This window comes from Patagioenas fasciata, chromosome 1 (genome assembly GCF_037038585.1).
Source record: "Patagioenas fasciata isolate bPatFas1 chromosome 1, bPatFas1.hap1, whole genome shotgun sequence".
Lineage (NCBI taxonomy): Eukaryota > Metazoa > Chordata > Aves > Columbiformes > Columbidae > Patagioenas > Patagioenas fasciata.
The window spans coordinates 163,775,603-163,800,027 of record NC_092520.1 but is presented as its reverse complement, the minus strand read 5'-3'; the positions used below and the strand labels follow the sequence as shown (position 1 = coordinate 163,800,027).

General features: G+C 39.6%; 1 protein-coding gene across 2 annotated transcripts in view; it reads left to right on the top strand.

Moving 5' to 3' along the window:
* The window catches only part of LIN7A (lin-7 homolog A, crumbs cell polarity complex component), a 51,453-nt gene extending 27,572 nt beyond the window's left edge, over positions 1-23,881 (top strand). Inside the window, exons 3-6 of one of the 2 annotated variants that reach the window (XM_065845849.2) lie at positions 9,525-9,596; positions 11,962-12,171; positions 20,021-20,229; positions 21,760-23,881. In XM_065845849.2, coding sequence (XP_065701921.1) covers positions 9,525-9,596; positions 11,962-12,171; positions 20,021-20,229; positions 21,760-21,802 — 534 coding nt within the window. In that variant the 3' untranslated portion in view covers positions 21,803-23,881. Of the gene's footprint in view, positions 1-9,524; positions 9,597-11,961; positions 12,172-20,020; positions 20,234-21,759 lie in introns of both variants that reach the window. The other variant, XM_065845858.2, reaches the window with a different exon arrangement.
* Positions 23,882-24,425: the final 544 nt, after the last annotated feature.

Below are 24,425 nucleotides of genomic sequence, written 5' to 3'. Positions count from 1 at the left end.
GGTGATGTTCTTAGTTCTGGATAGGGCTGCAGTTGCCTGTACTGCAGAAGGTAACTCCGGTGGAACACGGATAGCGCATCTCAGCACCTTCTTTGTTTTCCTCACGTGATCATTTTAGTTTATAGTTGCAGTATCATGTTTTGTTACATAAAACTCTTAAGAATAAACAGAATAGCCTCTGCTGCAGTTCACCTCAAGCCTGCTTCTTCCTCTTGAGAGAAATCAGCAGCCAGGTGAACTGCTGAGGAATATTTATACTGACAAGTTGTTGGAAGCCACTGCACCACTGTTTCTGCCTTGATGGAGCCTCAGTATCCCCCTGCTTCTGCTTAGCTGATGTCACTGAAGAGACTCCTGAGAAATGCTGCTCAATCTCTGTTTTTTAATGGTGCCCGCAGAAAAGAAATCGTAAAACTGTGTTAAAACTCCGATTTAGCTACATTTTTGTTTGTATTTAAAACAAGAAACATCAGCAGTTCCCTTCCTTCACCCTGCCTTTTCAGGTTGATACAAACACTTGAGGTGAACTTGCATGATGGGCTCAGGTTATGTTATGTTTCACCCAGGTCCTGATTTTGTCAAGGTTTTACCAAATCTTTTCAAGTTTGGAATGTGGCTATTGCATATGTTGGCCCCAATAGCATATAAAGACTTACTGATAAAGTGGAGAAAATTAGCGTTTATTAATGCTTGGCATATTTTTGAACTCGAAAGTAACTGGCAGTGAGGTCTGAAAGAGAGTTTTAAATTATATGCTGTGAATTCCAAGTGGTCTTATGAGAATTAACTAGTGACACATATTGCTGTTTCTTTTGGGCCCGGTATATTGCAGTAGAAGCAGCAAAAGAGACTTCTAGGACAGTATTTTGCTAAGGTTTGGTGATTGCAAAGCATACAATTCCTGAGACACGTATAACATTGTCTTCAAAGACGCCCAATCATAGTTTGCATTGACTTAGAGCAAAGTATAGAACAGTGTGTAAGGGACATGAAATAAACAAGATGACACAATTTTTTTTGTTGTTGTTACTCATACAAGTAATTTTTATTTGCAAATAAAAGTCAATTTTTCATTATCCTTAAGAGGGTGCCAAGCAACTACCTATTGACTTTACAGTGTCAGAGTGATGTTTCCAGACAGAACCGACACTGGAGGGAATAGGAAGGGGCACACAGGGGTCTTGTGTGTCCTGACAGCAGCACCAGGACTGTTTCAACTGACTCATCCAATCTGTGCAGAGGATGTGACCGCATGCATTTCCTGGTACATCTGCTGTGTTCTTCTGCTCACGCAGAAGGGAGGAAAGAGATTCTGGCCCCAGCTTGTGACCCCTGTTGGGTTGTTTCTTGGACAGGTGCAGCCTCATATGGCAAGAACTCAGGGATCAAAACTTGGTTCAGCTTTCAAACAGCAACACGGATACTGTCAGAACAGATCGAGTAATATCTTAGTATTTCACCTGGAGCCTGCATGAAATGTTCCACCCTGAATTAAAATATTATACCGTTATAGTGATTATACTTCATTTATCTTTAACCATGTTTCAGGCCTGTGATTTTTTTTTTTCCTACTGCCTAAGGAGAGCTTAATAATGCATCAAGATTCAGATTGGTTTTTTCACTTTGGTAAAACTGACCTAGTTTCCTCCATAACCCCACCCTCCCAAAGAAGGAAACTTTTAAATAAAATATCTCCTATGAAAATGTAAAAGACAACATTCATAATATTTCTTCTACATGTTCTGAAATTAAAACTAATTGATCTCCTCAGGTTGTTAAATAAGATTGAGTTTCATTTACAGGTTTGAGCTTTTTCATGGGTTAGCATTCCAACTGCTTGTGGCAACATCCATGCAGTGTTACTTCACAGAAAGAGATTGTTATGACAGTTGTGAAAATGATACAGATGTTTAGTTTTGAAAATACAGACACCAGCAGTTTTCCTGACGCAAACATGGAACTGCTCACAGGCTAATGAAAGCTCATCATGTAAAAATATTCAGAATCCCAGCAACCTTGCATGACCACATTCTGTCAGATATAAATAGCTTATTAATACAGACTAGTCATCACAAAGCAGCTTTTTCTATGAGTTGTCCAAATTCAGTAGCTGCAGGAAATAACTTATGTAATACGGACTTTTTGGTACTTCCAGTAGGCCCTATAATGTATCATATGCCTTCCTCTCAAGGGCACTTTTTAACAATTTCAACCTCGCTGTACTCACAGGTATCCATTGACTTGTCATTTTGACATTGATGAAAGACTTTTTTTGTTAGTTTGCTCTCAGGGGCAGAATGGACACACAATATACAGTATATACTCTGTGACTATGGGTTTGAGACTGCCTAATTCTGCTTCTGTCAGCATTAGTCAAACACATGGCACAGGTCTATAACAAAATGGACCTTTGTGATTTATTTGTTCAATCTTGTTTGAGAAGAATCCAAATTTATTCTAACCTTGAAGCTGTGGTGTGGACACGTGGCATCCATGGTGTTCTTCCACAGCCAGTGGTTTTCTGAGTTTGTCCATGTCCCTTGCGAGGACTGTGATTTAGAATGACAATCTTCTCCAGTTCTCTTCAGTCATTCAGAATAGTCCCTTCCCAAGTTTTTTTTTAATTAACTACTGAAGGTAAAAGTAGCTATTAACATAACGAAAAAACAATGTTAATTTTTTTTTTAAAGTCAGCTTGATAGAAAAGCAAATCAGCCTGCTTTCAACTTCCCTGGGGAACTACTGTCTTCTAGACTATGATGTAAGACCGTGTTTCATACAGTATCTTAGCTAGAAGCTGTAGCTCTGGTGGAAAAAACATGCTTTTATGGTGTAGCCATGCTTTCCTGGGCATGCTTATCACATAAGAATTTGAAAAAACAGAACACAAGCACAAAGCCAGAAATGTCACTTGATATTCAAGAGATACAAAACTAAAGGTAAACACACCATCAATAGAGATTTTCCATTTCCCTTGAGCTATCATGGAGTTGTGGATGAATGGAAGCATTTCATTACATTGGTTTTGAGCTTGAGTCTGGTTACAGAGGTAAAAAGTCATTATGGAAGAACAAGGGAGGTCTGGTAAGCTGCATACCTCCATGCTACTTACACATACTGCTGGTTGTGTTGGACTTGTTTTCCTTCTTTTAATTGCTCATTAGATCGGTTTTGTAGAAAAGCAAATACTGTTTGAAATCTCAACAAACCTGTTATCATAAAGAGCGTAAATGTCCAAAATAAGGCAAAGACCTTCAAATACTTCAGTGGAGAAGAAGGAAAGATTACCAGAAGAGATGAAAAAGACCCAATAACATCCAACAGTTATAACTCAGAATTGGACAAATTTATCTTAGAAGTAATCCATTTTTAATGGAAATGCTGTTAGCCAGTTGACCAATTTCCTAAACAAGCTGGAGTCTTGAAATTCAAGGAACTTTCTAAAGACTCTCTAGTTCAAGCAAAAATTATGATTGGTGCAGGAATTACCAGATGAGGTTCCATGGTTTATGGTGTAAATGAGGTTGAAAGTGATGAGGTTCCCCCCTGATCTTTGTTTCTTGCCCATTGATGTGGTAGAAATATGATCTGAATTGATTACTGAAGTAGAGCTCTGGTGGGTCTGTCCATGCATCCCAACCAATGCATTCCCCTTGATAGAATATATGTATTGGATTAAGAATGAAAAATACCGGCAAGAAGTTGTGGGGAAGGAAAAAATGCCAAAGAGAATGTGAAGAGGTAAAAATTATGAAACCAAAGTAGAGGGGGAAAAAAGACACAACTGGTTTTGCTGCAGGCGGAAGTTTGCTCTCACAAACAAGGCATCCACAGGCACGGTGGTGGAGGTCAGCAGCTCTCCAGAGCACCTTTGCACCGTAGCTTCTCTCTGTCACAAAAGCAGGTGTCCTCCTGCCCCAAGGACCGGCCCATGCACACCAAATGAGATAACATGTGGGTTTCACCTCTTAGATCAGGAGGCTGAAGGTCTGAGAATAGGCTGCAGATTTCGGGAAGAGGGGAGGACAGAGGCCAGCAGCTGTGCTGAATAAAGCCCATACACACGGACGTGAGCTCTTCTTACCGTGGTAAAAGACTGATTGAGATATTCCGTTCCACTTGACATCTTAGAAGGGAGAAATACTTACTTCATCCTTCTGAACATATGAAGGCAATTAGGAAGACAGGGATTCAGCGTAGTTGATGGAAGAAGCATCATACTGAGGTATAAGTAAATAATTTCTCTTTTATAGCTTAGCCTCAGTTCTGCAAAGATGCGCACATGTCTACTGCTCCACTGACACGACTGCGTAAGTGCAAGGAAACCAATTATCTCTTCCTTGCACTGGTTATTTGCACACTAACTCTTCCTTCTGTACTGTGTATCGGGCTCCTGTCTTCCCTTCCTTGAAAGGCTTCTTCCAAAAATAGATATACAATCCTGTTCTACATTGAAGCAATAAAAAATATGGCAGACGAATGAAAGAAACTAAACCCACATGATTCCAATGTATGTGCTAAACACCACTTATCAGTTGCTTTGCAGATTGCTGCTTCATTCAGTCCTTTAACCTGCTTACCTATGGCACTTACTTAGGTTTTGACTTCTGGAAGGAAGAGTTCTTTGTCTTTATATGTATTATCATACCGCAAACACTGTGAAAACACAGCTGCTTACTACTTCTTACATATGTTATCTCATGCTGTGAAATCCCCAACATTTTCAAAAATGTTGCCTCCTCACTTAGAAATCTCAGAAAAGTTTATCTGAGCCTGCTACTTCACAAGTTTAAATTGCAATATACTCTGCCTTGGGTTTTGTTTGTGAGTTTTTTTAACATTTGTTGATTGCTGAAAAATTATTTCTGCCTCACACCTCTTTCGTTTTGATGCTTAGATGGAGTTGCTTTCACATCTGTTGAGCATAATTATCATAGGTACAGTTGCACTTAGAATTATGTAACGTTTCATCAGGGGAGGAAGCATTGAATACCTCTTACAGAAGTTAATGGAACAAAATCTGTTTAATTAAATTGTAACTTGAAGAATTCAGCAGAAAAGATGCTGCATCATTCAGGTTGTAAACAGAATGCTGCTTCTGGCCACTTTCATAAAATAGGCTGCTAAGTGCACTGTTATTCCTGGACCTCCTTCTGAAGCTTTGCATTGCCTTAAATAGGCCAGCACAGTATGTGCTGATTTGTTATGAGTTCATGTGGAGCAATTTTTGTTAAGAAGTTAGCTCATAAAGTACCTGTAAGGTACCCATTCCCGTGCTTCAGTAACGCTAAACCAGCTGCTTTGCCTCCCAGCCAAATGCGTGGGCCTGAGAACCATCATCATAACAGTAATACCTGCTGCATCTGACTCACTGCAGCTCCTGCTGGGAGTACAAGGAAGATTCACTTCCAAGTTCAAATTTTCTAGTTGTAAGTTTCCTTCCTCACTCTTCTTGTGTTTTTTGCATACTGTGGGAGAAGAACTTTAGATTATGGTGTCTGAAGAGACTACTTGCAGAAGCTGGAGAAGTCTGAGGTCTATATTTGTGTCTTCAGGAGTATTTCTTTATAGGAGTGTTGTATTCCCTGTACCACAGGAAAGAGAAAACAAAGCCGAGTGCGTCGGGCTCCAAAGCACAAATGAGAGCTGTGTGAACAAACCCATCTGTAGCACACTTCTACCCCACAAATGTTCACCATACAGACACCAACAATCTTGGTAGAAATTGCTGTGAGGGAAAATTATCTGAAACATTATCATTTACCTTACAGCTGCAGCTTTGTGTCTTGAAACGTTGACGTTTCACCTATAATTTAATCTCTATTATAAATGAATCGTGGAAACTCTTTTCCCTAGGCACTAAACCATCAGATTGTGTATGGACTCTGCCAGCAAATATTACTAAACACCCGTGTAGTCTTTTAGACACTCTAAAAAGAAATAGCTGTGCATATGAAAATAGATAGGCAGCTTTCTTACAAATCGGTAACGTATAGTAACCATATAGATACTGCCCTGGGCGACTGGCTCTAGGTGGCTTGAGCGGAGGGGTTGGACAAGGTGCCCTCCAGAGATCGCTTCCAACCTCAACGAGTCTGTGACTCTGTGATATGTTAATTGTCTTTCTTCAGTATATTCGTATTGCACAATGGTGTCTTTTGAAATTATTCATCTTTCATGGTCAACAGAGGTCACTGCTTTAAAAGACTTCTTTAGTATTAATAGATATCCTAACAGAGCTTTTCAAATACCTATAATTAAATGCTGCACCTTTTTCTTCTGTACTGAATGATATTTTGACCAAATAAAGAAATCTACAGAAGGTCTTATAAGGACATCTTAAGGATGACATTGTTAGATTCAGGAGAATCACTGTATGCTAAAAATGTAATCAGATGTACAGATAACAATAGGTACTGAAAGGAAAGATTTTACAAAAACATTTCAATTACTTGTTATGTACAGTGGATTGAACAAAAATCTGTCTTCCACTCTGGGTGGATTTAAATGCCACTTTATTTAATTTGAGAACAAAGAGCATTTTCAGTTTATCTGTTGGGTACACACAGAAGAGGCAGCAGAATGGATTCGCTGTGCACAAAACATGGATAAAGTGTTACTGGGAACAGCATAGATAAAGAGGCTAGTGTGACTACAGGCAAACAATGATTATTCACGGACTTCGATGTGCTTTTTGTGCATTGCTAGAATGAGCAATGATTTGATCTGAACCTACAAAGAGTTTAAGGGGCTTGGTGGGATGGGTACAATTAATCTGGTTTTGGTTGTTAAACTGACTTAATAAAAAGCAAGTCATGTAGGTGGGTGTTTTATCCTTCTTAAATTACATTGAAGATGATGTTACAGTCCAATAGTATAATGAGATTTATGAATGCCTCAAGCAGGTATTCAAGATTGGTCACATCTGTTGCTTCTAAAGAGTGAGATTTGACATGCAAGACTTATTTTTCTGAGAATTGTGCTACAGATACTCTCATCACTGATCACTGTTTGCAGAACATCATTTTGAATCCATTATCATTGAGAATTTACGAATGAACACAAGGATTATATGACATAATTGATTGTGTTTTTCAGAAGTTTTTGAATTGGTTGATTCTTTTTTGACATACTAGTTTGATCACACACTAGGAAATTTGTTCTTTCACCGCTACACAAATTAGTTACCAGGATACTGGATATTAGTAAGCCTACTAGCTGCATACTGGTAGGATGCAGACAATATGGAGCTACATGACTCAAACCTAGCCAATAATCACATGAATGTATCATTATCAGCTCACCTTTATGATATTCTACCTTAGTAATTTATATTTTAAAGAACTTCTTAGTAACTGTTCTTATATTTGAAATATTGTGACCTGTTTTTGAAACTATTTAATGTCATAATAGTTCAATAATCAAATATATACTTTTAGACGTTATAGGCAGGCACAGCATTTATAGCTGTGCAAGCAAAACCAGTATGTACAATCAGCTTTTATGCTTTAAGAGAAAGGGAGACCTGCAGATATCAAGAAAATACAGCATAATCAGTGGTTCAATGCAGTATGGGTTTTGAAGTAACAAGTATTTAATGATTCATTACTGCAACACACAGTATTCTTATATAATGTAGCAGTTGTTCTTGTAATTATATAAGAATATGTCCTACGACATAACACAATAAAATTGGAACTGATCTGTACAGGATAATGCTGAGCACGTAGACTCAACACATTTTTATGATGGCATAATCCAGTACAAAGACAGAACAAACCAGAGATCCTTTAGAGGCTATAAAAGAGCTTTCTTTTTCCATATTTTAAAAATTAAAGGCAAAATCCTGACCTCTGCTGAAGTCAATGTCAATTTTACCAATGGAAGCAAAATTTCATTTAAAATAGGGAAAGCAGGAAACTTTTTGGTGTGCTCTCCTCATCTCAGTTTTCTTCACTGGCCCAAACTTTTCTGAATTAAGTCCTAGAATGACTTATATGCTGACAATAGTCAAGAAAAATAATAATTTTGCTGTATTTTGAAAGTGTTTAGCATATTTTAGATCTCTAAAATGGATTTCATATGTTATCTCCTTTCGTTTTTCACATTTCCCTTGTGTATGATATCCCTCAAAAAGGTTTGGGGATCAGTCATCCCAAACATTTTACTCCTCGAGAGTGTTTGATTAGCACGACTACGTCATGTCTGCCAAGATCAGAAATGAGCCACACGTCTTAATTCCATGTAGGTGTTTGCAGCAATATATTCATCAGTGTGTAGGTTTTACAACAACAGGCTCAGCGGGGAGAGATAGATCATTATGGTACTGCATAGCGAGTGGTCAGGACAGGGGGATTGGGAAGTTTTACCTATCAATGGGACAGCTAAGTACACCTTCTCTGCCAAAGTAACATTTATATTGCCAGAGAGAGAAGTTTTGGCGCTCCTGCCGAAGTGTCACTGAATCAGTGAAAGGTAAATAGGTTTTGGAAAGTAAGATTGAATCTGCACTCCTCAAGGACTCTAAGAAAGAGATTGCTGTAAAAGCCAACATACTTTACCAGCAAAGGTTCTCTCTGAGGAGTACAACCTCAGACATAAAGCACATGGGAAGACGAAATTCCTGATGATGTCGGTTAAGACAATGCCCATAGCAAATCAGTGGCATATAGGAACATTTTTTTAGGTTTGGTGGTTTTATAAGAAAATTATATAAAATGTCTTTTTTGTTTGCATTCACCTTTATCTTTCAAAAAAAAAATCCGTATGTTATATATAAATATTTTTGTAAGTTTGCTTTCAAAGTAACTGGCTAGTATCAAAGCATTTTTTAATATTTTTCATCTAAGAGTGTGACAAATGTAGAGAACAAAGGGCCAAGAGTGTATACGAGAAAAAAAAACAGCAGGCAGAAAGCTGTAATATTGGCAGTGTTGATTTACTCATTGTCCATGTCTGACCTGCCAGACTGCCAGCCATTTTGCAATTCCTAGCTATGGTTGATGGAAACCAGTACTGTGACCTTTCTTCAAAATTTTATTTTCACCTCCTTTCTTCAGCATCTGCATGCTGAGCAACTTATATTTTTTTTTTTTTTAACATCGGTTTCATAAATTTTTAGTTCATAGGAGAGTTCAAAGAACAAAGAAGCCCTTGTTGGAGCCTAAGACACCACTCAAATCAGTTCAGTTCATCTGCATGCAAATCAGTTGCCTGGAGACACCAGTTTTTGATAACCTAGAACCTAACTGTCCTGTTTTGGGGAAATGATGTACTAGAGGTGGGAATGGAGTCGTGCTGGAAGATGTACAGTTAAGTTGGCAAAGTGTCATGTGAAACACAGATTGGTGGTTTCTGTAAACCTAGGCATGCATAAGTTTAGCAGTCACTTCTCTGTGGTTGCATGAATGCAGCATTAATGAAAGGCAGTCTTAAGAGGGAAAGGGACTGTCCTGTCTGGGCTAATATAAAGTTCTTGTTTTGCTTCTATAATTAATTTCATTTTATTTTCATGAATATTTTAGGTGTATCAATACATGCATGAAACCATAACTGTTAATGGCTGCCCCGAATTCCGAGCCAGGGCCACTGCAAAGGTAGGACACGTGCAACTGTTGAAATATGTGTTACCAAAGTGACCCAGTAATTGACTGTGCGCGTGTGTGTTTCAGGTATTCGTGTGTACACTGTAAGAAAATTTAGACATCAGTGGCAGCCCAGAGTCTAGAACCAGTGCTACTTCCCAGGTAACAATCATAATGGAAAATTTCAACCTTTATGCTGCTTCTGTAGCTTAAGAAAAGAGAATGATTTTATGGAAATTGATGCTTTTTTGAAAAGTTGCTTTGCAAAAGCAAATATACTGGTTCATTCTATAGAAGTCTGCCTGCAAAAACCAATATTTTAATGGACTATTTTCCCATACAGCACATCCAGAGAGGACACAATGATTTGGGAGACAGAAACTAAACAGTCAAAATTCCACTTTTAACTAATGGGAACTGTAGGTACTGAGCAAGTGGTAAGGATGAACAGTGACAAAAATGGCCTGATCAAGAGACTCTGCAGCCAAATGCAAGCCCATTTTTTCTGATGCATTTCCCATTTTAATAAAATATGTTGCCTTTTTGTCCATGTGGATCTACCTTTCTTATATCCTTAGACGGTGACAGCTACATTACTGCTACTACTGAAATGATAGTTTTCTAAGGGAATTCACATAAATGTGAAAGTACCCATTCTGTGTGCCAGTATGAAATGTGATCTGTATTTTTGTAACATGTACAAAGACAGATGCTTCCAAACACAGAGGTCTACCATGGCTTTTTCCCATTTTCATTTTGTGCTCCACGCTATCTTCTAGGTGGTATAGCAGACACTATGCAAAGCAGGTAAACCCGCAAAACCTATAAATCTTTTTTAGACATACTTCGTTATGGTCCCACTGCTGTGAAGTTAGTGACAAAACTCCCCGAAATCTTAATGGAACTAAGACTTTACCATTATGTATTTGTGTTAAGAGATTGTCATTTAAAGCTGTATCAGAAGATGAAGGTTGGGAGTGTGTTACAAAAGTATTTTAGAGAAGCAAGCTCTATAGCAAACAGCGAATAACCCAATATACACTAAATTGCAGTGTATTTTCCTTACAAAACGGAATGTTCTTTTCTGTAGGCTGTTCATCTGATTTTAACCTTCTTCTAATTGAAAGTTAACGGACAATGTAATATTGTAAGGTCTATGCTTCTGTATAGAGAAATGTTTATATGAAATCCTGAGTTGTCTACACTGCAGGTGAACATAAAAACTACTGCTATGTTCTGTAGTAAATGGGGAGAAATCCAATTAGTGTTTGCCATTCTCATTTCTTATTCATATAGAACAGCAGGGTTACAGAGCAATGTTTCGATATCACAATATTTCCTGGTTATTTCTGGGCTGTCTGCATTGCATTCTCCTAGTGCATTCATGTCTGACATAAAATGTATGCATGATGACAAGGTCTGCATGTGCCAAAACATGTAACTGAGAATGATCCATTATGTCACATCATCCACTAGCTTCTATTAAGCATGAGCATTATTAGGATGCTCAAAACATTAGCGTAATGCAGAATTGTTTGAGCAATGTGGACTACAAATACAGGTTGAAAAGGATAAAATATTTTCTTAATGTTTATTTAATGATTTATGAGAATCTGTAAGTAGGAAAATACTTGCAGTGAAAATGAATTTTAAGATGTAATATTTTTCTGGATGCAAGCTTTACAGTTTGTTATGCGGGGTTTTTTTTCCAGAGTAAGATTAACAATCTAGGATTTTTCTAATTGATTTATAAATCCATTATTTTAAGATTTAATTTTTAAATAAAAGTTTGGATCCAATTATATTATAAAACCTCATATTCCAGTTCCAGGAGTTACTTAGTTTGACAAATTTCATAGAGATTATAAATTCGACTTTTAAAAATAAGAATATCCTTTTAGGATTTTTTTCTGTGCCAAAAAAATAAATAATTCCGCACTTCTGGAAGCAGAGCAGAGAGTTAGCAGTTCAGTCCGTCCACTTCATTTCAACTAGGAACACAGTAGAGATCACATTATCTCACCCCAGAGCAACACATTTTCTCCCTGTGAAAAGGCAAAGAAGAAATGCACTGTGCAGTTGGGCTTCCTGGTGCCTCCTTCTGGCTCTGCCGCTAACTTTCTGCCTTATCTTTGACAAGTCACCTAAACTCTCTATTCCTCTGCTTATTCCTTTATTTCAAAAGCATTGGCATGGAATGCATTAAAAAAAAAAAAAACAAACAAACACAAAAAACAATATGCTTTCAGATGATCAGAAAAAGTCAAAGTAAGATACCGTAATGTTTTCACGAGAATGAATTCTTCCTGGAAATGAACAACAGGGTGCATGTCAGTGTTCTCCCCACATAGCCAAATCACTCCTCTTTCTCTTCCAGGCAACAGTGGCTGCTTTTGCTGCAAGCGAAGGCCATTCACACCCGCGAGTGGTGGAGCTGCCAAAGACTGATGAGGGCCTGGGCTTTAATGTCATGGGAGGAAAGGAACAAAATTCACCTATTTATATTTCTCGCATCATCCCTGGAGGAGTGGCGGAAAGGCATGGAGGACTCAAACGGGGGGACCAGCTGCTTTCGGTTAACGGAGTGGTAGGTGGAAATTTGATAGAGCTTCAATTTCATCTGGATTTTCCTTTTTCACAGCTGCTCTAATGCCGTGATTTGAAATGCAGACACATAAAACAAAAAGAAGTAGCTCTGTGAGGGACCTTCAGTATGCATTTGCAGTGCAGCGAGGCAAAGCATCATCAACAATTTTGTGCCACTACAATTTCTGTTGTAATGGAGGGTGCTTGAAGAGCTTCATTTTAAATCCACGCCACATGCTCTATTTCCAAGGAAGCTATGTCTGTCTGAATTGATAATTCTGCAAATTCCTTTTGTAGTGAAAGCATAATAACGGGCTTTGTGGTTCTTGCACTTCATCACCTCTGAGACACTCAGCCCTGCCCAAGCACAGTGGTGCCTCAGTGGCATTTGTGCAGTCTTGTGACCTTCAGAGTGTTTGAACACATAAAATCAAAGGAAATTTGGTAAGAGCATTTGGTGCTGATTTGCAGTAGAGGATACATTCCAGATTTCTGTCAGTGACATTCATCCAGCTGAGGTATCTTTGTCAGAGAAATCAGGTGTACAAACGAACACATACAGGGATCATGTATTTTCAGAAAAAATATACACTTTTTGCATAGTCATTTTTCTTGTAAGTCAATACTTCAGGGTACATATATTTTGTGTTAGTTTCACTGTGAATGTCAGTATGGAAGTAAAAATGAAAAGAGAGGAAAAACAAGGCTCTGACTATATGACTTGGGTCAAATTCTGCCTTTCATTTTGCTTTTTGTTCCCTTTTACAAGGGAATGTAAAGTACTGAAAGGATAAGCATACTCATTCATATAACCCTACACTTCTCTTAATGAAAATGTAATCCTTTTTCATGCAAAACCTCCATCTAAACCTCATATTTAAATACACAAAAGGCACGTAGGAACAATTCTTGAATCCAGTCATAAATATAAGCGTTTCCAACTTAAATTTCCTCTTTGTTACAAGCCCATAAAGAATGAAAAAAATGCAGCTTTCTACATGCTTTCATGTTGTCATCTGTTTCTCTCAACAATAGCTATTCCCTTTCACTTGAAGCAAAATATCAGTGAAATACTTCAGACAGACTTTTTACCACTTTTTCCATCAACCATAATGTTCTCAAAAAGGAAATAATAGGTCTGGAAGCTTGCTTGCCCCAGTACACAATGAGAAAGGAAACAAAAGAAAGCCCACTGAAAAGATCATATAGTCTCGGGGGAAAAAGAAATCAACTGAATATTTAAGAAGTAAATTGCCTGAACTTCACTGTTTGGAAGGAGTTTGAATAATTCTGTTGTTGTTCAGCACTTCTTTCAGCAGGTAAATAAAAAGGCAGATATGAAGAGTTTATATCCGCTATTCGATGTATGATTCTTGAAAAATCCTTTTACTGTCAACAATGTCAAGGCAAATACTGGAGAAGAAAGTGGTGAACCTTCAGATGTCAAGATGCATTGAATTTGGCTCTGTTGTCATCTCTATTCCATGATACTGTTCAAAAATTTTCTTGAATGTGCTCTAGAATATGTTCTTACCTAATGTAGCAAAAAAACCCACAATATCAAATTCCCAATTGGATGTAGGCACACAAGAAAGTTGTTTCAGAGATCTGACAGAAATATTTTCATATTCAGAGTCTAAACAACAGAATTTGAAATTTGAATTGCAGTTGAAATAAGGCCTATGAGCAACTGTTCATAAACCAATCTTGAGCTGAATTAAGCCCATACAATATAATTCATAAAAAGGCAAAAATTATAGCAGTGGTAGTTTGTTTGCAGACAGCTTGAGACAGGAGAAGAAAGGTCTAAATTTAACATTGTTCACTGGGACTGGTTCACTCTGTGCTTCTCTCAGTTTAGCTGGAAAAAAGCAAATAATATACAGTATGTACAATACAACAGACAGCTCAGCAGTGGAATATGAAATGAAAATGAAATATCTGTAACTTGTTTGTGCTCAGAAGTTGGTGGTTATCCAACTTCGTAATTATCAACATAAAATTAGAGCTGTGTGTTCAGAATGCAGATTTGTTATCCCAGCATGACTGGGATGATTGTTCCTTGAGCTGTTTCACTGGACATTAAAAATAGTGTTTTGTCATTATGCTGGGGATTTTGTTACATACTTTTGTCCAACCCCCTCAAAAGTAAAGGAAATTGAAAGCAGTAAGCCCTGCAGATGGCTCAGCAAAGGCACTTGCTGGTGGCTCTTTGTATCTGGCAAAGATCCTGCATTTGTCAGATACCTGTTGTGAGTCAGACACAGGAAGGGATGCAAAATAGGTTTATAACAGCTAATTTCTGAGCCAAGCATTTGCTTACATACATCTAATAGTAATACCTTTATCAGTTTCTCAACTTGTGCGGTAACGATCAGAGACTTGGATTTTTTCTTATATATTTATGGCAAGTCTGTGAGCCTAGATACAGGAATGGTTGGTGTTTTCCCACACCATATCTGCAGTTCAGTCAATGTTTTTTGTCTCTACAGTATTTTGCATCCCATTTTTTGATGCAGCCTTTCAATGCAATAAGGGGAATACAGCCATAAGTATATATAAATATATGTCATCAAAAATTACAGATTAGATGAAGATACACATTCTGAAACAAATTTATTAAATCCCATGTTTGGTGTAGATCCTCCCAATGTCCTCAACCAGTGTAATCCTGTCAGCAAAATCCCTGCAGGCAAGAATGGTACCAGCACAACCTCACAGATTTGCAGAGGTGGAAGAAATCAAACAGCAAAACAACTTCTTGTGCTGGTATAAGCTCTTCTCCCTACTGCAAGGGGCTCTTACATTTAAGTTGTGCAGCTACAGCCTTAGAAATACGAGTGCAAGCAGCAATGAAGACATTAAGAGCAAGTGTAGCAGTCATGTTGATAGCAATTGAAAACTTTGGTTTTTAAAACCTGGGTTAGGTAGGTTTGGAGAGTAGGATTTGTATTTAGCAGCACTATCTTTTACTTTGCTATTTTCCCCTCTCTGGTTATGGTTCACAGCTTTAGGCTGGATTCTGTGTCATTACTATTCAAGTCAATGGGAGTTTTCCATTGACCTGGATAGCAACAAAGTCAAACCCTTCATTTCTAATTAGAAAACACTGTCTGTTAACTGGAAGAACAAGACCGGAGGCAAATGTGAAAGAAAACAGGCAATCATGAATTAAATACAGGTTACTAAGTCATATGAAGTATTAAAGTACACCGCTTTGTTATTCCCTGAAAGAACAATCACAGTTGCTTACTGGCGCCAGTTAGACCCATCCAGCTCTTTGAAAGCAAATGAGTATTTTAGCTACTTCATGTAGCTTGGAAGCTTACAGTTTTTGTTCATAGCCTGTTCTAAGTTCATACCGTTCCACAGCAAGACTGATCACAACAGTGTCTTTTCCTCTGAGAGCCCATACCGTGTCACATTGACCATAATTGACAAGCAGGAAATAAAATACAAAACAATGCCAAGTTTTATACAGTTCCTCTCAAAGTGAGAAGTGTGTTTACAAAAGCCAGTATCACCGTGTCACAAAACAGTGAGTTATAAAAGATAGCTACTTACATTATCTGCTGTATGATCACCTCTTCTAATATTGAGCAGTTATGGGGTAAGTGACATGGGGAATAGATTTTAATTTGTACCTGTGACTTGTTCATTAAAGCAATTTCACAAAACACGCTGTGCCATCTATAGGTTTTTATCTGAAGTCTCTTTGGAGCATTAGGTACATTCACTGTTTCTTATCCAACAACAATTTCCTCTTTTTTTTCTCCAAATTAACTTTGGTAGCAGTGCTTGTTCGGCAGATTTATACCAATCACAATTTCTAGCAAATACGGACATTACACACCATGATTTTTCTTGAAAATCTTTGAATAGGAGATGTACTGGAGGAATTTCATGAACATACAGTTCAAAAAGGTGAAAGCGTTTATTTCTCTTAACAATCAAGCTTATCACAGTATCACAGTATCACAGTATGTTTGGGATTGGAAGGGACCTCAAAAGATCATCTAGTCCAATCCCCCTGCTGGAGCAGGAACGCCTAGGTGAGGTCGCACAGGAATGTGTCCAGGCGGGCTTTGAATGTCTCCAGGGAAGGAGACTCCACAACCTCCCTGGGTAGCCTGTTCCAGTGCTCTGTTACCCTCACTGAGAAGAAGTTCTTTCTCAAATTTAAGTGGAACCTCTTGTGTTCCAGCTTGATCCCATTGCCCCTTGTCCTATCATTGTTTGCCACTGAGAAGAGCCTGACTCCATCCTCATGGCACTCACCCTTTATATATTTATAAACATTAATAAGGTCACCCCTCAGTCTCCTCTTCTCCAAACTAAAGAGCCCCAGCTCCCTCAGCCTTTCTTCATAAGGGAGATGCTCCACTCCCTTAATCATCTTTGTTGCCCTACGCTGGACCCTCTCCAGCAGTTCCCTGTCCTTCTTGAACTGAGGGGCCCAGAACTGAACACAATATTCTAGATGGGGTCTCACCAGGGCGGAGTAGAGGGGAAGGAGGACCTCTCTCGATCTACTGACCACCCCCCTTGTAATACACCCAAGGATGCCATTAGCCTTCCTGGCCACAAGGGCACAGTGCTGGCTCATGATCATCCTGTTGTCCACCAGGATCCCCAGGTCCCTTTCCCCTACACTGCTCTCTAATAGGTCATGCCCCAACCTATACTGGAACTTGGGATTGTTCCTGCCCAGATGCAGGACTCTACACTTTCCCTTGTTAAATTCCATCAGATTATCCCCCGCCCAACTCTCCAGCCTGTCCAGGTCCCGCTGGATGGCGGCACAGCCTTCTGGCGTGTCAGCCACTCCTCCCAGCTTAGTGTCATCAGCAAACTTGCTGATAGTACACTCAATTCCCTCGTCTAAATCATTAATGAATATATTGAATAATATTGGCCCCAGTACTGACCCCTGAGGCACTCCACTAGATACTGGCCTCCAACTGGACTCCGCACCATTGACCACCACTCTCTGGCTTCTCTCTTTAAGCCAGTTTGCAACCCACCTCACTACTCTATTGTCGAGACCACACCTCCTCAATTTAGCTGTGAGGATGCTGTGAGGGACTGTGTCAAAGGCTTTACTGAAGTCAAGGTAGACCACATCCACCGCTCTGCCATCATCCATCCACCTTGTTACATTCTCATAAAAGGCTATGAGGTTGGTCAAGCATGACTTACCCTTGGTAAAGCCATGCTGACTGCCCCTAATGACCCTCTTATCCCTGATGTGCCTTGAGATGGCACCAAGGATAAGCTGTTCCATTACTTTCCCAGGGACAGAGGTGAGGCTGACCGGTCTATAATTACCCGGGTCCTCCTTCTTGCCCTTTTTAAAGACTGGAGTGACATTTGCTTTCCTCCAATCCTCGGGCACCTCTCCCGTTTCCCAAGACTTGGCAAAAATGATGGATAGCGGTCTAGCAATGACTTCAGCCAGCTCCCTCAGCACCCGCGGATGCATCCCATCTGGACCCATGGATTTATGGACGTCCAGACTACTTAATTGTTCCCTAACCCAGTCCTCATCGACTAAAGCAAACTCCTCCATTAACCTGGCTTCATCCGGGGTCTCAGGGGTACAGGGTTCCCCAGGACATCCTCCAGCGGAGTAGACAGAGACAAAGGCGGCATTCAGCAATTCTGCCTTCTCTGTGTCTTCTGCCACCAGGGCACCCACCTCATTCATCAGTGGGCCTACATTGCCTCTGGTATTAGTTTTATCTGCTATGTATTTGAAAAAGTTCTTTAGCTGTCCTTGACCCCTCTCGCCAGCTGTAATTCTAAGGAGGTCTTGGCTACCCTAGCTGCCCTCCTGCATCCTCTAACAGCAGCCTTATATTCCTCCCAAGTGGCCAGTCCCTCCTTCCATGACCTGTAAACTCGCCTCTTCTGCTTGAGCATACCCAACAGATCCCTATTCAACCACGCAGGCCTTCTGGCTCCCTTCCTCGACTTCCTACGTGTGGGGATGCTCTGATCCTGAGCATGGAAGAAGCAATCTCTGAATGCAATCCAGCTCTCTTGGGCCCCTTTTCCTTCAAGCAGTCTTGCCCATGGGGTTTCCCTCAGCAGTTGCTTGAAAAGGCCGAAATTAGCCCTGCCAAAGTCCAGGGTTGCAATTCTACTTGCTATTCTGTTCCTGCCACACGAGATGCTGAACTCCACCATCTCGTGGTCACTGCAACCCAGGCAGCCCTCAACCTTTACTGCTTCGACCAGACCCTCTTTGTTAGTGAGGATTTCAAGTTTGCCTCTTTATCTAGTAATCATTTCAGCACCTGACAGTATATTCATTATTTCTCTAAGCTGGATTAATATTTTTGAAGCATCTTAACATTTCCATAGAAACATAGTCCAGTCAGTTGACCAAGACAGGGAATAATTATTTGGATTAATATGTTAAAGGTTGTTTAACAGGAGACAGGAAGGCGATAAGCTTGAATTGTGTTGTTTGTATTATATATGTAGAAGCGTATTGTGTCTGCTTCTTGAAACCTTTAAATCATTATTTCTAGTTCAAAGTGTGCCACAGCAGAAGTAATTCTTATTCGCTATTCTTGCACAATGCTAATCAGTCAAACAGGAGAGATGAAAATAGAAAGAATTTTCTTCTGACAGTTGCTATAATCATGCTAAGTTATTCTTTTAGCATGAATTGTACTTCAGTTTTTTTGAATGCTGCTGCTTCTCTTTGGACACCTATGGGTATAGTTTCATTTTAAATAGTGTGGTATACATGTGAGTTGTAAAACACAACAGGGAGTAAAACTTTGATTTATTTAATGTGGGAAGAAAATTACTTATTTTTTAAATGGTCTAAAATCCATGTGAAGAGCTCACTTGTGCGGTCTTTTTTTTTTTTTCTGCGCAGAGATACTTTTGTTTGTTGGAATATATCCGGCAACACCCATGGGCAATCATACACCATTAGAAAATTTCACCCTTTCTCTGAAGGTGGGAAACAACCCACATGCCTGAAAAGCACTCCAGTCAGACCACGTAATGGTAGAAATTAAATACTCTTCACAGCTGAGTCACCTCCCCCTTTTGGAGATTTAGTGTTTCAAACAATGTTAGCATAGAAATCAGAGCTTGAGCCCCTTTGGGAACACTTTGATTTCACAGCAGGTATCATCTTACTGCAAACCGTTTTCCAGAAAGGGAGGGTAAATATATATTCCTTCAGCAAGAATTTGCGATGTTTCAGTTGTTAGTGTTTGATTGCTTACAACTAACCAGATAAAGACCAGTTTATTTCCAGTGGAGAAGCCGTATCACATGAAGAGTAAATGTGTGAGCAATGCCATTAGCTCTCTAGGACACAGGTTGTCCTGGAGCTCCTTCGCCTGCAGCTCAGCAACTGCTTAATCGCCAAACGTCGTCCCCTGCAGGATCCAGACAGGGCCAGGGCGTAAGAAAGGAATTGTTGTTTCAAACTTGCAATTTCTTCATTTCTTACCAACATTTAAGTAGGATTTCATTTTTGTACCTTGCAAACAGTTTGTTTGGGCTTTTACTGCGGGGTTTGGGTGTTTTTTTTAACATCATTTTTGTTTGCATAAAGCTTGTTGAGTGTTTCCCCTCCTTTTCACACAGATCAGAAATTAGGTTTGTAATGAAACCTAAAACAGATTTGGGTTATTTAAAATATGAAAACTAGTATATTCCCAGCAGTGCATAAATCTTAACACTTTCCCTTAAAGGTCCCTTGAGAAATGTAAGGTATAGGAACTTCCTAAAACCCCGATAGCCTTTCTGTATGAAAAACAGGGCTGAGCTCTAGATCAAAGCAGCATTTTTGTGATTAAATCTCTTCTCCCTTCTCCCAGAGCGTGGAAGGAGAGCACCATGAGAAGGCAGTAGAGCTGCTGAAGGCAGCCAAGGACAGTGTCAAGCTGGTGGTCCGCTACACACCCAAGGTGCTGGAGGAGATGGAGGCTCGCTTCGAAAAACTGAGAACAGCCCGACGCCGGCAACAGCAGCAACTGCTCATTCAGCAGCAGCAACAGCAGCAAAATACACAGCAAAACCATATGTCGTAGGTGAGAGGATTCAGTGGTCTTCCCTAAAGCCCGCTGGCGGCACCCTGCCTGGGCCAGCAGTGCTGGCCAGGTTCCAGGGGTCCGTCAGGGCAGGGGCTGGTGTCAGGGCCCATCCCAGCCCCAGCTGGGGGAGCCGGGGGGGCACCAGGGCAGCCCCAGCCCCAGGCGTTGGGCACCTCCCTGGGGATGGGGACCAGCTCAGGCCAGGCCAGGATGTAGACCTGGCAGAGTAGGGCTGTGGGGAGTTGGAGACCGGCCCTGCTGCAGCATCGCTGGGGGTGGGGGCTGATGGCCTCAGGGGGCTGATATGGCGTCCTGGGGTCTGAGCAGGTAGGGAAGCCCTTGGGGGCTGAGATGGGATCCTGGCCCAGGAGAACCCAAGGAGTGGTCAGGGACAGTCAGGGCTGGTGGTGCCCTCAGGAACCCAGCAAGCACACACTGCAAGGAAGATGATCAGAACTCATTCCTTGGTATATTTCCACGTGGTCTGTCAAATCACAAATGCATTTTGAAAAACAGAGGAAAGGCCCTAACAAATTCAGGAGCCAATTTCAAACTAATAACCTTGAGATCAATAACCATTGTGCAGCTCTGGCTTTACAAGCAAGACTGCATAAGAAGTCTGTAGTTACTGGGAACATTTTTTTTAATTAAAAACCAGAGCATTTGTAACAAGGAAGAATATGCTACCAGATTTAGACACAGCTTAATGTATTTTCAAATAGTCTGTTACCACTCTGTAACAGAACATTGAAAATTTCTGCTGGTACATGAAGAAAAGCTTTCCTATTCCTATCCCTGCTGCAGGAAACCCAAACTTCACTCTGCAGTTCCTCTGCTGGGAACCCACAAGTGCTTATTTCTCATTTCCAGTTTGGTAGGAAGTATTTAATTCACTCTCAGCTGACCTTCAATATTACAATAGTTTACAAGAGCCTTGCAAGATTCCCAGTGAAGTCAAAACACATGGCATGTGAGGTACAGAGATACTTTATGCAGTTTTTCTGAAATCAGTGAGAGTTTGTGACATGAATGCAGTTATAGATATGTTCCATTGGCCCAAATGGTCAGAAACTGAAACTCCCAGAGATGGTTTCATCATTAATAATGTTGATACTTAGGGGGAAAAGCCCACCTTGTAGACCCCCTGTGTTGTGACCACTGGAATTCCAGCTTTGTTGATGCAAACAAAGGCTCTGAGTGGGATCTGAATCCCACGTCGGGGCCTCAACTCAGGCAAGAAGTATAAACAGAAGTATTTCATTAAGCTAGTTTTGGGTTTCTGTGTAAAATACGGCAGTCACAGGAGACAAACATACAAATGGCACAGTCTTTTTCATTTAAGGTTTCATGTAAGGTTTTCATTTTTTCAGTTACCTAAATGTTTTCATTAGCAAGGGAGGTATTTTTACTGATGCTAATTTTTCCTTTAAACTGAAAGGGAAGAAAGGCAGGCAGAGACAACCAGCAGCTGAATTCCTCATTTCCTTGTGCTTGCTCTGAGAAATGCGTTTCTTTAATTCTAGGTTATTCTCAAGAAAAAAAAAGCCTCGACCAAGAGTTCAGTAATCAAGCAACCAGAGCTGTACTTCAGTATTCCAGCAAAAGGAAACAACTACAGGAACACAAAACAGAATTCATCTGGAGAATGTGCAGTACAAGAATAATGTAGTTAAGACAGCCGTAGGGAGGGTACCTTCATGATAAGGCTTTTCAGCACACGGCAGTCACGGGTACATAGTACTTTTGTGACTCTGTTCCTAATAAGAATAGCATGATAGGTAAACCCTATGAAACAGAGAAGTCCAGGGCTTCCAAATAATTCTGTTTGAGCTAATCTTGCACTCCTTACTCTGACAAATTGGCCAGTTGGCTTTCTCCGGGTAGGGAAAGTTTTGTTTTAAGGAGATCAAGATTGGCTGCTTTTGGGGACGGAATCTTTCTCTACAGGTATCTCCAGAAATGAACGACGACATCGGTTCAAAATTTTGCCACAGACGTCAAACTCATACATCACGCTTCATAGCCACTTTGTACTATATATTGTAGAACTATTTTAACCTAACTTCCTGTTTATAATTTTCAATTTTCCCTCTGGAAATAGCAATTTACTATATTTATAAAGTATTCCATTTGTAGAAGCAATTGGCTTTTTACTCTTGGTGTTTCCATATATTTTATTATGCATCAACAGAGTGAGAAAGTTTTAGGTCAATTTTAATTTTATTAGTAGAAAGTTAGGGAGTCCTAGAACTGTATTTTTAAACGTAGGTATTGCTTGTATCTATTATAGTTACTATTCAGAAATCTATAACTGGATATATTATATATTTATTCCATAAAATATATATTGTCTGAATGTACCTGTTAGAGAAGTAGGGTCTTTGCTTAGCATGTATTGCAAATGTGATAAGCTAATGTTAGCAGAAGACCAAGCTTTGTTTGGCAGATATTACTGTGATAGCATAATCTCAGCTTTTCTGCATTCTTTAATTTATTTTCCAGGCTAATATTAATCTGTTTTAGAGAGGAGGAAGTGTAAGTTATTTCTTTTAAGACTCACACATTATAATTTAAATCAATTTGAAGTTAGAGTTCTGACTTATTTTTAATCAAACCAAACTGGAATGTGCAAACAAAATATATAAATTCTTGAGTTTACATGTCTGCTTTTCCAAAGAAAATAGTCAAAGCTGGAAGGCTGTGTCATCTACTTTCAAGAAAACAAGTTAATAGAACCCGCAAATTTTAAAAAATAATCATTTTCGGCATGCCTTCTAGGCTTCGTTAGAAAAGACGGGGAGAGAAAAGGAGCACAGGGGAGAACCCTACTGTCCTTGCATGGCGGAAACTCCAGCTGATGTCAGTGAAGGTTTGGTAATGTGAGGAATGTCGAAGTGATCTGAACTGGTGTTCTGGTTGTGAAGTTGGAAGAAAGTCAAAAACAACTAATATTTTGAAGGACCTATTCTCAAACAGAGAGAGGCAAAGCAAAACAGGGGAAATCTGCAGTATCATAGCATGTGTTAGAAACCAAATACAGGCTAGCCAACAGTCTCAACAGTGTTTGATTCCTGTAAGTAGCCATTGAAAGGAGATTACTGTATTTTTAAAACCAAACAGTATGAATTCATCCAGAGAAGCCTCATTTTATACAGAGAAGTAATTCTATCCAGTGGTCGTTGGTGACAATATCAATTAAGACAGTGGAGTTTGAGAATTACCAGGATTAAAGAAGAATTATATTGTATTGTGCTCTGCACGGTGTCTTTTTATACTTAATAAAATTGTATGTACCTATTTTAAAACTGTATTCTCAGACAGGCACTGCTATTAATATTGACAATACATAAATTGTTATTATGACTGCATATAAATGTTCTATATCTCATCAGTACACTTTGAATTACACTGATATCTGCATTTTCAGAGACCAAGTATTTAGATTTAGTCAGCCCACTGGACTGCATTTTTCCAAACCTCCTCCCCACCTCCTCCCCTCCTCTTCCTCAAAAAATTTAGGTTTGATGGAGTGGAATGTGCTGATTAGTAAATTTCAATGATAGAATGTCATTCATATAGAGACTCATATAAAATTCATTTGCATATATTATTATTCAATAAATTATTTATACAAGCTAAAATTAACATTCTAGTCTTTGCCAACATTTAATGATAAGATGAAAGAAAAATAAAAGTTAAAATGCAACATTCAGTTAATTTCAAGTGCAGGCAGGAAGAAATAACTTTTTAAGGGTGACTTTTCATGCCCTTTACTGATCAATAAAACGTATAGCCACTTAATCACAGAATAATCTGTATCCCTAAAACAATCATCTGCACTTGGATGTAGACAGTCTTTTCATTCGTGATTGAAATGTCTCTGGTCCTGATGGAATAAGGCACTTCCACACATGCATGGCTGAATTAGGACCTGAAGGACAGGCAGGGAGGGCAACACTTTTTCCACGTGTAAGTCTGCAGGTACTTGTGCATCATATTTTAACTCATCGGTCTCCTGGCATTTGCTGTTTCACTACACTGAACTGATATTCATTCCATCAACTTGGTGAGTTTTATTGCTCACATTTACCTTTGGGGCTCCTTCATGTTTTCCTGCGTTGTCAGCAAACCGCGGCAGGAGATCGAACAAGTCTTTTCTGTCTCTTTCTTCCAGTAACCCAAGGGGTGC